Source organism: Herpailurus yagouaroundi, unplaced genomic scaffold (assembly GCF_014898765.1).
Source record: "Herpailurus yagouaroundi ecotype Mexico unplaced genomic scaffold, PumYag 184, whole genome shotgun sequence".
Classification (NCBI taxonomy): Eukaryota; Metazoa; Chordata; class Mammalia; order Carnivora; family Felidae; genus Herpailurus; species Herpailurus yagouaroundi.
The window spans coordinates 18,023,763-18,041,122 of NW_024412415.1; the positions used below are offsets into that span (position 1 = coordinate 18,023,763).

General features: G+C 43.2%; 1 protein-coding gene across 3 annotated transcripts in view; it reads right to left on the reverse strand.

Moving 5' to 3' along the window:
• MYO5C (myosin VC) overlaps positions 1 to 17,360 on the reverse strand; it is a 106,095-nt gene that overhangs the window by 27,140 nt on the left and 61,595 nt on the right. For all 3 annotated transcript variants that reach the window (XM_040492712.1, XM_040492713.1, XM_040492714.1), the window contains 11 exons: positions 16,744 to 16,908; positions 15,361 to 15,454; positions 12,707 to 12,770; positions 10,455 to 10,635; positions 8,467 to 8,560; positions 8,169 to 8,232; positions 8,001 to 8,081; positions 6,972 to 7,152; positions 4,994 to 5,087; positions 4,050 to 4,113; positions 2,786 to 2,954 (listed from right to left, as the gene is read on the reverse strand). In XM_040492712.1, coding sequence (XP_040348646.1) covers positions 2,786 to 2,954; positions 4,050 to 4,113; positions 4,994 to 5,087; positions 6,972 to 7,152; positions 8,001 to 8,081; positions 8,169 to 8,232; positions 8,467 to 8,560; positions 10,455 to 10,635; positions 12,707 to 12,770; positions 15,361 to 15,454; positions 16,744 to 16,908 — 1,251 coding nt within the window. The remainder of the gene's footprint in view (positions 1 to 2,785; positions 2,955 to 4,049; positions 4,114 to 4,993; positions 5,088 to 6,971; positions 7,153 to 8,000; positions 8,082 to 8,168; positions 8,233 to 8,466; positions 8,561 to 10,454; positions 10,636 to 12,706; positions 12,771 to 15,360; positions 15,455 to 16,743; positions 16,909 to 17,360) is intronic.

Here is a 17,360-nt window from a genome sequence, read left to right on the forward strand (position 1 = left end):
ACCCCAATTTTATAAAATGTGTATTACCATGGTAGAAAAAAGAAGAAAGGAATAAAATAAATCAAAATGTGAACAGTGGTTTCCTCCAGGCTCTCATTGACTGGTGACTTTTTTTATTATTAGATGAATTTTAGGATGGGCTGAGATAGGAGGGAAGGAACTGTACCCACACCCCTACTTGTAAGAACAGATAAAGTTCTTAATGTGTTTCTCCAGAGACACAGAACTGAGACCCCAGGGACACACAGAGGCATTGCTGTGGAAGTCAGGACAGCCACCCACACGTGCTCAGTAGGAAGCTGCTTCTCTACAGTCTGAATACAGGCTATTCACTGAGAAAGTTCTATCTCCCTCAAAAAAAGTTGGACATCATCTAGGTGCCCCTGACTGGAACTTGTTACTTTCTATTAAATGTTAAACTCTTTGGATTTCTTTAGATATAATTCTTCATCAAAGTTAAATCCTGATATTGCAAAATAAGATTTTACCCCCTCATGGTTTTCTGTGAGATAATGGGGGGTCCTTATGGTACTGGCACAAAATAGGCACATAGATCAATATAACAGAATAGGAAACTCAGAAATGAACCCACAAGTATATGGGCAATTAATCTTTGACAAAGCAGGAAAGAATAACCAGAGGACAGTCACTTTAAGAAATGGTCTTGGAAAAGATGGACAGTAACATGCAAAAGAATGACATAGAACTACTTTCTTATAACATACAGAAAAATAAGCTCCAAATGGATGAATACCTAAATATGAGACAGGAAACCATCAAAATACTAGGAGAACAAAGGCAGTAGCCTCTTTGACATCGGCCATAGCAACTTCTTTATAGTTAGGTCTCCTGGGGCCAGGGAAAAAAGCAAAAACAAACTATTGGGACATCATCAAGATAAAAAGCTTCTGCAAAGTGAAGGAAACAATCAACAAAACTAAAAGGCAATCTACAGAAAGGGAGATGACATTTGCAAATGACATATCTGAGAAAGGGTTAGTATCCAAAATCTATAAAGAACTTATAGAACTCAACACCCAAAAAACAAATAATCCAGTTAAAAAATGGGCAGAAGACATGAACAGACATTTTTCCAAAGAAGACATCCAGATGGCTAACAGACACCTGAAAACATGCTTAACATCACTCATCACCTGGGAAATAAACATCACAACTACAATAAGCTATTACTTTATTCCTGTCAGAATGGCTAAAACCAACAACACAGGAAACCGCAGGTGTTGGTGAAGATGTGAATATAGGGGAACCCCCTTACATTGGGGGTCAGTGTAATAAGTCAGCCAGAAAAAGACAAATACCATAAGATTTCACTCATATGCAAACTGGTGCAGCCACTCTGAAAAACAGTACGGAGTTTCCTTAAAAAGTTAGAACTAGAACTACCCTACAATTCAGCAATTGCACTATTAAGTATTCACCCAAAGGATACAAAAATACTGATTCAGAGTATTTAATGCTGTTGTAATATTTGATAATACTGCTATAAACATTGCACCCCAATGTTTATAGCAGCATTATCAACAATAGCCAAATTATGGAAATATCCAAAGTGTCCATTGGCTGATGAATGGATAAACAAGATGTGGTATACACGCACAGACACACACACTCATGCATGCACACAATGGAATACTACTCAGCAATGAAAAAGAATGAAATCTTGCCATTTGAAATGATGTGGCTGGAACTAGAGAGTATTATGTTAAGTGAAATAAGTCAGTCAGAGAAAGATGAATACAATATGATTTCATTCCTGTGTGGAATTTAAGAAACAAAACAGATGAACATAGGGGGTAAAAAAGAGGCAAACCAGAAAACAGACTTTTAACTATGGAGAACAAACTGAGGGTTGCTGGAGGTGAGGTGGGTAGAGGGATGGGTTAAATGGGTTATGGGTATTAAGGAGGGCATTTGTTGTGATGAGGACTGGATGTTGTATGTAAATGATGAATCATTAGATTCTACACCTGAAACCAATGTTATTCTGTATGTTAACTAACTGGAATTTAAATAAAAACTTTGGGGGAAAAAAAAGAAATGGCGGGTCCTGACAATAGGATGCAGAGCCTGGGATGCAGCCTGTCCAGGGTGCTGACCACTGCCCAGGGAGCCCTCCGCTGGTCATAGACTTGGGAGGCTCAAAGGCCAGGAAGCGGCCCGAGCAGTCTGACTCCCAGGAAAGTGGCCCATGGGCCATGATGGTGCTTCTCAGGCTTGTGGGTTTCACACACCAATAAAATTTCAAAAGAATTGCTGGGGACTGACTTAGAGTAGCGGAATTTCTTTCTGACAAGGGCATTTAAAATGTGATGAAGATTTTAACAATTTAAGGTGTCTGTCATCTACCATCATGATCATTTCACAGAAGAACATTTTGACTTGAAAAACTGTAGGAAGGGCACACCTGCAAAGCAAGGAGGGCCCCTCACTGTGGAAAGTCTTGCTTAGGGAAGTTCCCACATCAGCCTGTCATTCTCGGTGTGTTCTGGACCAGAACGGTTGAGACAGGTGCCATCTGTAGGACAGTGCTCATGTCTCCTCTCATCCTCCCTTTACTTTATCGGACACTTTGCTTGTGTGGCCCGTGCTAAGCCCCCAAGGCTCAGCAGCAGGCTGTAACCTCAGAGACCACCTGTCTCCCGAGAGCAGGAAACACACTGCTCTCACGGTGGCTGTTCATTGCATGCGTTAGGTGACATGTTCCCCCCTCCCCCCTTCAGTGACATCTGCACACAGTCATTTATCAAGTTGGGAAACTTCTCACCCTGTTTTCCATAGTGAGCCGAGATGCTTCCTGTCGGAAACTACTCTTGACTTCACTTTCACTTTCAAATTGCTTCTTCAAGAGCTCGCTGGCCTGCTGCATTTCTTGAATCTTACTGATCAGCTTCTCTTTCTCTTTGGTGTGTATTTCATTTTGGGCCTCTAAGGTCCTGACAAAGGGATAAAGGAAATTGTGTAACAGTTTGACTGTCATGGAGAAGTCACTCATTGTCATAGCAAAAACTGATTATTTCCAAAGGCAGAAAAATACTTCGGCCAATTTATGTATAAGGTGAATAGTACTCGAGTAGAAATGCCCTCGAAGTGGGGATGGGGGGGGGGGGGGGCAAAGATCAGGGCTGGCTGTGTATAAAATTGTCTATGACTGCCCTGGTCTCCTTAACCTGATGGAGATTCTTGCCTCCACTCCGCCAGGGGCTGCTGAGGGCTCCCACGAGGCATCCACACCCACTCATGCCCTTAAGACAGAAAGCCCGATGATTATCTCCTTCGTGAAAGGCCTGGGGACCAGACTCTCAAAAAGCCAGGGATCAGAGAGAAGCAGCAGCCCATCAAGAGTTCCAAGACAGTGTCTCCCCACTTTCCTACTCTTTGGGGCCCTCATTTCATCCCTCTCCTACCAATGAAGTCACATGACTAAAAATGTTCTCTAGGACATATTGTGTCCATGTATTGCCCTGAGAATCAAGTATGTCAGTGAGCTGGCAGCAAAAATTTTCCTCACGAGGCTCCACCAGAGCGCCAGGCCCTCTGCTGGTCAGAATGCAAATTTGGGGCGATTAACAGTGAAGATTCTCTGTCAGCACAGATTTCAAGTCTTACTCTAAACGGTTTGCTATAAGAAAATCTCTTCTCTCACACACAATCTTATTTCATCAGTTTTTTAAACAGATTATCTGTGTGTGTGGCATGACATTCTAACAGTATAAAAGAGTATGTGGTGAGAAGTAAGTCCCCTTCCCTCCCCTGTGTGCCAGCCATCCAGTTACCCTCCCTGGAAGCAGGCGATGTTTTGGTTCTTGTATGTTTTCCCAGGGTGTGTGTGTGTGTGTGTGTGTGTGTGTGTGTGTGTGTGTGTACATATGTGTTTCTTTCCTTCACATTTAAATGGTAATGCATCATATTACCTTAATCAGCACCTTGCTGTTTTGGCTTAATAACATATGTTGGTATCTCCCACAATTTCAGAAAAGAAAAGCATTTACGTGAGCATGAACATCACAAACATACACGTTAACACTTACTTTCTTTGTGTTCCCTCCTCTTCTTGATTGTGGTTCAACTGGTTAGACAATTCTTCCAGTTTTCCTGTAGTGAGAAGACCTGCCATTACTTTGGGGGCTATATGGCACCCTGATTCGGATTTGGTCGTACTTTCAGTTATCAGGGGTCCTAAGCTGTTTCCTGGTAGAGGTTTTGTTTGGTCTGAACAATGTTTAAAAATTTTTAGGTGTGCCTGGGTGGCTCAATTAAGCATCCGCCTTTGACTCAGGTCATGATCTCTCAGTTCATAAGTTTGAGCCCCACGTCGGGCTCTGTGCTGACAGCTCAGATCCTGGAGTCTGCTTCAGATTCTGTATTTCCCTCTCTCTCTGTCCCTTCCCCACTCATGCTGTGTCTCTTTCTCCAAAATAAAAAGACAAAAAATTAAAAAGTTTTAAAGCCATTATTCTAAAGTTGTCATATTTCACATAAAAATATGGATTTCTGGCTTTTCTTTAAAAATAGGATCGAGGGCACCTGGGTGGCTCAGTCGGTTAAGCGTCCAACTCCTGGTTCGGGTTCAGGTCATGATCTCACGGTTCCTGAGTTTGAGCCCCACATTGGGTACTGCGCTGACAGTGCAGAGCCTGTGTAGAATTCTCTCTCTCCCTCTCTCTCTCTCTCTCTCTGCCCCTCCCACATGCTTTCTCTCTCTCTCTCAATAAATTAATTAAACAATTTTGAGTTAAAAAAATAAGACTATCAAACAACACTGAGGCCAATTTGCCTACTTGGCAACAATCAATGGAGCTCGGAGGCTGGGGCACCTTACTGCCTCCTCCACTCAGCCCCCTTCTCACATTTGTCACTTGGCTGGGCCCCTGGAGAATCAGAGTCTGAGATCCCTGGGTACAATGACTTTTCTGTCATTTCTAGGACACAGGAAACTATCTTCTAAAAGCACTTCCGTGACAGTTGCAAGTACCTTTCATGCTTTCAGTTTGTTCATTCAGGCGGATTTCCAGATCTTGCTTCTGCTTCTCCAGCTCTGAAATTTGCTGTTTGAAGTCTGGGATCATCTTTAGAGAAGAATCAGAAATATTTGAATATAAAACGCTTTCATCTCTGAACTTTAAAATCTCAGAGCTACTCAGAAGCAAACTGACCCTCTAGGAGTCTAACCCCAAGGAGCGTACATCTAGCATAGTTGTGTGTGAGGGCCAGCTGAGGTGTTAGACTGGTTTGGCATTATGGTTTTATACCTCAGGATCTGTACAGTCACAAGCAATACCAGCATGTTCAGAGGGACTGGTTCTCACATGCTACAACCTTCTTTCCAGGGGGAGAAGGAAGTACACAGTCTGGAGGGCATCACGGGGAGGGGGGAGGGGCTCTGCTGAGATGAGGGCAATGTGAGCAAACAGAGGGCAGCCTTTTTGGCCAAGGCCCAGAGATGCCATCTCCTCATCCAGGAACAGGAAAATCATCTCAAAGAGGTCCCCCCGCGCCCTGTGAATTCTAGGCGGTGCACTGCTCTGTTAGTGGAGGTCTGGAATGGTCCAGTATGTCTCACAGTCCTCTGTCCTTGTCTTCTGTATTTCTTTAAATGTCATTCACCTCCACCCTCAGTTAGATAAATGGCTTTTCTGTCGTCCAAGTTTGTAAGAACAACTGTGCTTCTGAAGCAAATGAAGAAAACTTGTTTGTGCACGAAGATGTATGTTCCACATTATTCCTCACTAACATTTCATCCAAAGAATAAACAAAGACATGAAGGGCCTTAATCACCGTTCCACATGTTTGCTGTGCCCATGGTCACGTCTCCTCACCTGGGACGCAGCCTTGCAATTTCCTAACACTCTCAGGTTAGGCAGAGGAGAAGGAAATGGTAAGAAAGGTGACAAGGTGCAGCCTCTAGAGAGGTGGCTTGAGAAACCCCAGGAAAGTGTGGTATCGTGGAAGGAGGCAGAACAAAAGCAGGCATGAAGAGGGAGTGATGATGTCACCAGATGTTGCTGAGAGACAAGATAAGGGTGAAAAAGAAGGTGGCTGTGGGGTAAATGGGGGATGAGTTGAGAAATCAGTTAGGTGGCCACTGAGAAGTCTGGCCAGCTCCCCCCAAAAAATGGGGTGGTGACTGCAGGTGATGTGGGGTTAAGAAAGGGATGTTCTTTGAGGAGATTCTTATAGCATTTCTCAGTGGCTAGAGGCTTGAGTTGGAAGAAAAGATGAGACAAACTCAGAAGGAAGGAATCCTGGAAGAGAGAAGCCCTTGAAAAAATGAGATAAGAGGCACATCATCTCTGCTCACAGCACAAGCAGAAGGATGGACCTGAACATATGTCCCACTCAAGAGTTACCCTTCTTACCTTAGGGTTTTTTTGTCACTTGCCAAGGGGTTAGGGCTAGACTTAAAATACATAGGTTTAAACACACACACACACACACACACACACACACACACACACACACACACCAGAATTTGGACCCATTCTATGGTAAACAAACCCCCTCTCACATCAAAGTGCTTTCCAGCCTAGGGTAATTTTATAGATTTATCTTCTTTGTAAAAAATAATTAATTAATTTTAAAAACAAAGTTCTTTTTTTTTTTTTTAAGTTTATTTATTTTGAGAGAGAGAGCGAGGATGAGCCAGGGAGGGCCAGAGTGAAAGGGAGAGAGAATCCCAAGCAGGCTCTTCACTGTCAATACAGAGCCTGACATGGGGCTCAACTCAGGAACTGTGAGATCATGACCTGAGCCAAAATCAAGAGTTGGGCCCTTAACTGAATGAACCACACCCCCAGGTACCCCTATAGTTTTATCCTCTGACCCAGTTATTTCACTCCTAGAAAACATAATTCTGATCCATCATTTACTGCCAAGAAACTGAGTTTTATTTCACTAACAAATGACATCTCTAGAATAATGGCCACACCTGGGGCCCACAGATAAGACCATACCATGTTTTCTGATGTCAGCCTGGTAACTTCATGACGGATACTTTCATTGATGTCAGTCTCTTCTCTAAATAATTTCTGCAGGTGGTTGATTTCTTGACTTAGATGTACCACTTTGAAGTTCAAAGCTTCAATCTCCTTTTCATAGCAATCCTTCTGGGACTGGAAATGGCTTTCCAAAACACTGTCAGAGGACGGGTCAACAAATTAACCACTGGTTTTTATTCTGCCATGTTGTTGACTGTGAGTGTGTACATGTGCAGCAGTTATGAAAATTCACAATTAGAGCCATGCTAAGTATATAATTTTACTTATGTACACATAGTTACACGCTATGGAACTGGGTACACAGGATTATAAAATCCTTCTAGTTAGTTAGGAAGCATTATGTGCATTAACATGCAGTTAATAATAAGAAATTATAGACACTATTAAAATTGCATGTTAATAGTTTAAGAATATTTTCTGTATGATGCAACAATATACATTCATTATGCATTTGTCCAGCCTCATAGAATGTACAACACCGACAGTGAACCCTGAAGTAAACTACTGATTTTTGATGATAATGACAGATCAGTTTAACAGACATACCACTCTGGTGGGGGATTCTAATGCTGATTACATGGGGGCAGGGGAAGGGAAATATCAGGGAAATCTCTGTACTTTCTGCTAAATTTTGCTGTGGACCTAAAGTTGTCCTAAAAATAAAGGTTGTATGTAAAAAATTACAGCAAACTCCTTAAATTTAAACAGTTACATCTCTATAACAACCCTGGCTAACTTATTTGTTTATAATCTGTTTTTACTGTACAGGTTATGGGTTTTATTACTTGCAAGTTTATCCTTTAAAAAGATTGTTTTCCATTATTCAACTCATTATTTAATTCTCAAAATATTTCGAGTGATTACTAGATCATCCTACTGTAAGGAATTTCCTTGTGTGTCAAATCTGTGGAATATAAACTTCTGACTTTCCTCTATCTATCATCTCTGAAAATAAAAAAAGAACTCTGAGGGGGAATTTCTCACTGTGTTGCTTTCTTCAGTCCTTCATAAGCAAACCAAAGTTCTCCATCCTCATTTAAATGTTCCAAATCTTCCAAAGAGAGCCTGGAAAATAAGGAAGGGTAAGAAAAATCTATCATCTCTCTCATGTGTTCCATGTTCCTAAATATTTGGTAATGCAAAAATGATTACCTGCTTCTTACATCTTCAATGTCATAGCTTTCAAGAAGTTGTTTGGTGATCTCGGACATCTTTTCTGAGAGGAAGAGGCAGAGCTGATATAAATTACATTTTTGAATGTGGTTCCAATTCTCTAGATCTCACACAGAGTCTCCAGCTAACCATACCATCAACTAACTTACTGGCCATTCAACCAAACAACTAACCAACCATCCAACTACGAAGGCAACCAATTATTCAACATACCACATATCCAACCAATCAGCAAACCAACCAGACTTGTGGGCTCAGTGACTCATATTTTTCTTACCTCTCATTTCCCGTTTTTGTGATTGCAAGTGTTTCTCCACATCTATCTTCTGTGTCTGAAGTAGCTCTATCTCCTTTTCAAATTCAGAGATTGTCTGTATCACAGCAGTGACCGTACCAGATGAAGAAAAAAACCGCTATTATGGTTTATGTCAGACAAAGAGAATACCCTTACTGTGTCGTGTATCTACCCAAGACATCCTTACCCAGTTAAAATCTTGTTAAATCATCACTGCCTACACAGTATGGTCTTGAAGCATGTTTAACTGCTCAAAATATTGTTACCTATTCCCAGATGTAGTTGGTTGTAGCAACAGAATTAGTTTCCTTACCACATAAAGGGAAGAAATAGCTCCTTACTACAGGGGTGGGCTGCTGTGGGGAGGAAGAGGACCCAAGAGAAGTAAAACCTAAGAGGCTAAATTCCTTTTCACTGGATGGTGAACTCTAGGATGCAGGGATGTGGACAAGCCACTACCCTCATAATTGTGGGTTTGGGCTTCTGCCAGGTTTTAATGTGACACATGGCAGAGCCAGGGGTACCCAAGAGGTTAGGAGTTGGCTGTGGGGGTATGATGAGGGTCCACTGAGAGGCAGCACATGTTGTGGGGAAGAGGCTGTATTTTGCCTTTATTACCTTGTGAGGTCAGCCTGAGAAAGAATCACACGTGTGTGTTTTGTAGCTAGGGGAGACATGCAGAGGGAAATAACCCCTCCTTGATATTTTCTCAGTCTAAGTGTTTAAGGGCTAGAGTTCCAGTTTCTTCAGAGGGTGAGAAGGCGGATCCAACTGATATTTACTGATCACTTTACATACACAACCTAATCCTTACAACAGGTCCATGTGGCAATACAGTAATAGTTTAGACAGAAAGCTGAGGCTCCATAAGGTGAAATGGCACACTCAGGGTCACATGGCAAGCTGATGGGGCCCCAGGACCATCCAATCCCAAAGACCTTCTTTTGGTAACACTTCAATAAATTTTTCAAGTCATATATGATCATAATGTTATTCATTTTCTGTGAAAATCAGACTGTCTCCTTAATATATCACATCGAGAGTTTGGAACACAGTTTTAGCTACCAAAGCGGAAGTGCGTGACAAATAGTGATGCCTCACTCCAAGAGCAGCCATAGGACTTCCCAAGATGCAGACTAGCCAGATGACACGACTCCCACAGATTGACATGTCTTATGTGAGCTCCATTCTTATGGAGCAGGCAGAGCGATACGTGATCCTCTCTGATCCCACAGTCCAAAATCCTCCTTTTAAACAATAGGAAACTGGGGTCCAGAGAATACAGACAGTTCTGCCAGGAAGTCAAGAGAAGACTGTGATTCCTAAAGCTCTTCAAAACCATGCATGGCTATTCCGTGACAGTTACAGAGAATATTTGCATAATCTTAACAATATTCTACTAACATGCATTTCACTTATTTCATGGAAGCTTAAAAGCTTTCTAAACTTACACTGAAATGTTTTGCATTGAAGAACACAGAGACATGCAGTTTTGTGTTTTCTGGTAGGGAAGGAATTCAGTTACGCCTTGACTGTGCAAACATGGATCATTGCTTTTGTGGATTTTCTGATAACAATTTAAAATATATGATGCTGATAATAAGGTAGTTTAATTTTAATACAGGTATTTATAGAAATACAACAATGGGATGGGTTGTATAATACGGGTTCACATCAACTTTTAATTTAATTTGAACATATTCTCTAGGTCAACATATTTGAATAGCTTCATATAATTACAAAATAGTTAGAAAGCTGAGTTTTAAAATAGGAAAACCAATTATTGGTAAGTTAAAGGCAGCTTGGGGGTACATCCTTGGAAGAACTGAAGGGATCAGGGTCCTTTTGACTTTGGTCATTATACAGATGCTGTTGGATGTCTGATCCTGTGGGAGTCTGAAACTGCTCCCTCCGTGCAGGTCAGATAACTTAGCCCAAGAGCTCATCTGGCAGTGAGAAGCCCCTTCTACCTTTGCCTGCTTGCTCAGTTGGGCCACCTCCCCCTTTAAGGCATCGGAGGTGACACGTTCTTCCTCCAGTTGGTGCTGCAGGTGCATTTTCTCATCCTTGAGAGCTTGAATGTCTTTTTTCAAAGAGCAGATCTGCTTCTCATAGTCTTGTGTTTTCCGTTCGAAACTTTTTTCAAGAAGTCTAGGTGCAAAAGAAAAAAATAACTCAGAATTTCTCTAAATTTCTTGAACCTGAATTAGAACAATACATCATTTTGGAAATAGTAAGAGGAGACTTGGAAAGGAGACAAGTTAATTAGGATCTACTGTGACAGTTCCAATAGACAATGGCCTTATTTTTACCTGTTTCCTGTCCCCTTAGGTTAGGGAAGTTTCTTATACCTTCTGATCTGATAAATGTGGCTCTACTATGGTCACACGCAAGAAACACAGGGTCGGGAGGCTGAACTCAAAGACTCAGTGGTGGCTGGGATACTGTATTTCTGAATCCATCCTAGTTCTGTGTGGTTCCCTGTGGTCTCTTGGAGGGGTCTCTTCCCTTAGCAGAGACCTTGGCACATTCTGCCAAGTACTAGCCCCTGCCAAGTTCCAAGGATCCTAGAATGGTTTGGCTAGTTCCTAAATAAGTTAATACAACCATTTAACATGTCAAAGGGGCCAGCCACTCAAACATTCTAAAATAAACTACAGCAAATCCAGGTACGCCAAAGTCCCTGGAAACTCAATTCCTTGTGAGATGGTTGCTCAATTAAATATGGGACAATTGACCAAGACAATAAATAACCAAAGAGAGATGTGACCTAGCCCAGCCTGACACAGCCCGGGGCTGGGGGAGGGGGTGTAGTCAGAATTGAAGCAGTCCTAGGGCTCCAGGAGTTTATTAAATCACCATTCTACTTGCTAGGCTGTCATCTCAGTCCATTTTATGACTTGCTTTCACAGCCCAAAGGGAAAATCCCAAGGAAGAGAGTCGCATTCCCAATAGGTTTTTGTTTCATTCACTTTTAGAGATACTAACAAACTTCTTAACCTTGTTTTTACATTTTTCAAAAATCCACAGAGCTCCTAATAGGCCAGTAAAGTACCTTGAAAAGAAGAAAACTGCAACCAAGAATCTATGTTGAAAGAATCTCAGACTTGTACCTAAGCTGGTTGGGAGTGCCCCCCGTCCTCCCAGACTGCTGGCATCTGTACGCTCCTTGAGGGTTGTGACAGGGGCCAAAATGTCCCCTGTCAGCTGATCAAGGGCCAGATCAAGCTACAGGTGAGTGCTTATGAGGACTACAATAAGTTTAAAGTCACCTGGCCCTGGCCTGCCTCTCCAAACCCCTTCTTGAAATGATTGCTCCCAAGCAACCCCAGTGCACCATGAGATGCCAAGAACCAAGCTCCTCTCTTAAAGTTAAGAGTTCATTGGAAAATAAAAATTTCAAGGTGAAGAGCCAAATATCCCTATTTTAAAACTCATATAGGATCATGAAACACTTTGTCTATCTGTTAACTCTTGGAGCTCCTTGGTGACATTTCCTCCCCTAACGTTGTGGCATCCATCCTGCTCCTTACGCAGACCCAGGCTCTTCTGCCAACTAAATGCACAGGAAGTTATATATATATATCCTATCACCCCAGGCAGCCTGAGCCTTGTAGCCCTGAAGAGAAAGATGCCAGGAATATTTTGTTTCTCCCCAGCACCCTGCCACGCATCCCTACTTTGAACACTAAAACCTTTGAGTTGACTCTAAGAGAAGGGAGCGCAGACTGCAGTCTTTAGAAATGAACAAAGGGTTTGGTATTGAGATAGGGAAGGTGGGACTGGTACCGTACAAGGTCATGGGGACCTGCCTTAACTGTTGTGAGGTGCATTCCATCCCTTATCATCTGGGACAAGAATCAAGTTAACAGACACAACAGACAGGGGAGGGAGGACGGTTGGTTTCCTGGGCAGTAATTTTGCTTCTTGGACTTAATGGAAGTTGAAAGGGGTGGCAGTCTCTGAACTCCTGTCTTAGCAATGATGGGAAAGCGAGAACTTCACGGTGGTCCACTGCCCACAGCTGCAGACCCTGTGCAGTGTCTGAAAGGTGCACACTGTGGGATGTGGCTCTCACACGTCTGACTCTCTCACTTCCTAAAAGATTCACCGCCCCCCATCCTGTATCTGTGACCTGCTAGCTGCAAGCGAGAAGCTAAGTATAAAACAGTAGAGAGAGAGAGAAGGAGGCAGTAACTTTAAGGCAAACTAGGTTTCATACATTCTTTGTTGCTCTTCTTTTTGCACATCATCAAAGAGCTGCTTGGTGAGGTTGTCCATTTTTTCTGTGAAAAGAGAATGCTCTTTGAAATATATCTGCAAACCAACGCTTCCATTGTTTCATGTCATGTTTAAGAAAGTGAGAATGTGAGAACAGTCATGGGATATTTATGACTAGTAGGACTTGAGAGGGTAACTGTCACTTTTATAATTTATAAATCAGAAATACAGACAAGGGCGGGGGATAATCATTCTGACAAATTGGTTCTGTTGGAATGTGTGAATAGTTTCATTTATAGCACTTTTTTTGGTCTGAGGATCATTTGTTTGATTTGAAAAGGCATATTGGCTTTGAGACAATATACATTATGAAAACTACACGGAAACACTTTTGGGTTTCTTCCTTTGGGAAGAAAATGGTCAATTTAGAAGCCAGCGGCACCTCTGCTCCAGTTGTGACAACCAAAACTGTCAGACAGGGCCATATGTCCCCTGATGGGGAGAGGGGAACCATAGTGGTTCTCTTGGCTCAGAACCACTCATTCATGACAACCAAGAGAATAATGAAGCGTCTGTCTTTATCTGGGGAAGAGGAAGTATAACAAATCTCCTGTTGCATTCAGTACAAGAGTCTCTAACAACAAAGCATAGGTTGAGGGGACACTGGAAAGCCAGGCTATCATCACTGGGGTTCTGGATATTCTGAAGCTGTGACAGGCCTGTATTCCCAGCATATCCACTCCAAACAGGTGCCCTTCAAAACGGGAGGAGTCCATTAAGCCTGATATCTCTATTTGTATATAGCTGACACCTCATCCTTGAATTCCACCCCATTTCTGAATTCTGCCCCAGAGGGGAGCCCAGGGATGAGGTGATGATAACTACCCTGAATTACTGGTTTAAAAAAAAAGCCAATAGTTTAATAGTTTGTTAAATGAGGTATCAAATGTCCCTGAATCAAAATAACTGCTACAGAATGTCACGAGTCAGCCAGAAAATACTAGAAAAATGCTTAAGCTTTAATTTAGAAGCCAGCATATTTGATATAATTTTAATTTTCGTTCACTCACAGAATTGGTTTCAGTTCTGGTGCTTACATCTTAGGCCATTTGCAAGGGGGTGAAAGAGCTGCCCAAATGTGATTTTCTCCCCGGGAGCAAGGGGCTGATGTCCACATTGGAATCTCAAAAAGGGGAAACATTCGATAACAACCCTTAGTAATAAATAGGTCACAGGGTAATCGAAGGCTGGTGCTTTTCACAAAACATTGTTTGTCATGTTTAGGGACACTCAGAGCATAAGCGGTTTATAAACACTGGGACTGAAAGTTTTCAAGCACTTTTTAGAAGGATATATAAAATTACGGACCCAAACAGGTCAACACTATCAACTATGTAACTTTCAGGATGCATTTGTGGGAATTTAAATTTTCTTGTGGGAAAATCCACCTAACGTTAGAAGAAAGAGCAAATATACCCTGGAGCAGTGTACTGTGATAAAGGAGGTGGAGGTGGACAAGCTCTTCCCTAATTCAGGTCCAAGGTTTCCTCAGAGAACTCTGACCTCGTGCGTTGGTCAACGCCCACATCATCAGTCCTCAGAGGCAGGGTGGAGGATGTGCAGTACCTGTAGCAGGTCACTCCCATCCTGGGCGTCATCTGAACAGCTCTTCCTGCTCTGCTGGCCAGGACTCAGGATGTTTATTTCCTCCTCCTGACATCTGTCTCTCCCACACTCTGACCTGAACCCCCAGGGCACCTGTGCTCCTCCAGCCTGGTGTATCCACGGCCTGCTGGGCCTGAGGTGTGTGCTGGGCCCCCAGGCCTGAACTCCCACTCCCCTGCTGCCCTGTCAGAGCTTACAGAAACAATCCTCTTAAATGGGTGTGGTCATTTAAACCATCTGGTCAGGAGCCCCCAGGTTCCTGTTCCTATCGGGATTTAGCAAGGGCTTGCAATCAGATTTTGAGTTGGAAAGCTATGGATGGACAGAGCTAGCTGCTCCACATCCCTGAATGAAAGTCATACCACTGGTTCCAAGGGTCTGACTCTGACAGCCTGGGGGTGATGTGGCTCAAGTGCTTAGCAGGGCCCTTCACTCAGAGCCGGGGCAGTAAGCAGAGCAGGGGGTGCCACTGAGACCAAGTCATTTGGACAGATTTGAAATCTGACTACAGATCCTCGGCCAGCAACAACACTGCTCCGGCATCACCCCGACTGTGCATCTGGATCACCACAAAGGTTTTTAAAAATATAGACAGATGCCTGAACCACCCCGGCCACCACCACTCACAGACACACCCATGCACACACACAGACACCGCGCCCCCCCCCCCCCCCCGCCATCTTCTGATGGAAAAGCTCCAGGCTTATGGCCCAGCCATCTGTATTTTGCAAATGGCCCAGACGGTTCTGAGACAGGGATTATCGCGCTGTCTGACAAAAGATGGAAATAAAACAGATGCCTCTATAGGGTAAAGTTACCACAACTTAAATATAGTTATTCCCTGTGAGGCAAAAAATACCCTCATTTCCCTGGGTATACATTGCAGATTCCTGGTTGTGCCTAAAACTCCGTTCATACCCAGTAGTTATTTCCCTAATGACTAGACAGGTGAGCACATGAATGTTCGCATCGAGCCGCCTTGGGCTTTACCTTTCAACTCTTCAGTCTTCTCTCGAAGCTGCAGCTCTGTTTGCTCTTTTTGTATTTCCAGTTCTGAATTATGCTTCTGAAGCTTTGCCAATTTCTAGCGAAGAGAAGAAAAAAAGCTTTTTTGAAAACCTCACTTCCAGTTTTGTCACCACAGCCTTTCTTGGTGAAAAGCTGTATTTTTATTTATTTATCCATCCATCTAGCTAGCTCAGCTCCTACCCGTAGAGAACAGCCAGCACCAGCCCAATGCAAGATGCTGTCTGTACTCCACTCACGTGCAAGAGCTCCATGTGACTTCAGGCACTGGCTCTCAACCTGACCCAGCAATGGCTGAAATCAAGGAAAAAGAGCCAAATCCAAGGTCTCCTCAAAGTCAAGAAAGCACCTCCATCCTCTTCTTGAAGCTTCTCGATAGCCAAGGTATTTATGTATTTAATATGATAGAAATAATTTATATATAAAGTGAATCCACACTTTGAGAGTGTTATTACGCAGTAAGGATGTGTGATCATGACAGGAACTCTATTATTTTAGCTTCTCCTGGTAAAATATCTGCTGGGCTGACAGCTGGGGCCACTTGGTGCTGAAGGTTGGTGACCGGCAGCGTGGGCAACGGCATCAGCTGGGCACTGGACCACGGGGAAGGTGCCCTGGGGCTCCAGGCTGCCACAAACCTGGACGCTGTAGAACTTGAGAAAGTAAGAGAATGGAGGGTAATAAATACTACCTCTTTAGAAAACAGTAGCTCACACTTGCGCAGGGCTCTATGGTAGGCACTTGGCTAAATTATTTCATCTGGCAATTGTTATCATTTCAACAACTCTGGCAGCCCCTTGTTGTTATTCCCATTTTACATATGAGGGAACTAAAGTTCAGAGAGGGTGTAAGGGACTTGCCCAAGGATGCTCAGCCAGATGGCAGCGAAGACAAGATTTGAACCTGGGACGTCCGACTTCTAGCTACTGCTTGTTTTATTGCACTACAGACACGAAAACCTGCTCCAAGCTTTTCATTGCTATTTTGGGGAAGGCATATGCCAGGACACATACCAGATGGGAAAGCGACAGGGACCGACATCATCCTGGAAGAGAGGGAAGCATCTAGCCAGGGCTCCTTCTCTTTAAAGGGGCTTTCATCACTTCATAATAGTTGAAAAAAAGAGGAAACTTTATGTTTTGCTTCTTGAAGTGGGAGCCTCCTCATCTTCCCCCAGACTCTAGGACTCTGATCTCCCTTCTCCTAAAAGCTAGGCATCCTTTGGTAGTGGAAGCCAACAGGAAATCTGATCTGCTCTGCAGAAATCTGCTTTGTTGGAAAATGCTGCACTGTGACCTTTTGCCGGGAAGACTCGCATATATTTCCATAATCGCACCCGGCACAGACCTCTTCCATGGCAGCCTTGTATTTCCTCCCCTTCTCCTCATAATTGTGCCTGTGGGTAGCTGCTCTGTCCAGTTCTGATTCCAGTTTCTGAATCTTCTCCATGTCACCGGCTCGAAGAGCAGCCAGGCTGGTCACTTTCTCCACCAGCCCATGGTTCTCTTTGTTCTAGAGGAAAAAAACAGGAGATGTTTAGGGGTTTATCCAAAATGAAGAAGCTGTTCCATTCGTTTCTCACAATCTCTGATGTGGCATCTAACTCCATGATATGTATCACTATGATGGCATGTGTGACCATCTTCACCCCAGTGAAAACAGCAAGGCCGATCTTCTCAGGTAAACTTCCTGAGCTGATGGTGCATTTAGTGTGGGACCAGCCCATTCCTGGAGCTCCAAGACAACCCTAATGCTGTAGGATGAATTGTGTCCCCTGCTGCCCACTCGCCCCCCAACTGTTCACACATTGCAGCCTAATACTCAGCACTTCAGAACGTGACTATATTTAGAGATAGGGTCTTTAAAGACAAAATTAAGGTAAAATGAGGTCATATGGGTGGGCCTGATTCTAGCATGACTGGTGTCCTTTTAGAAAGAGATTAGGACACAGACACACAGAGGGA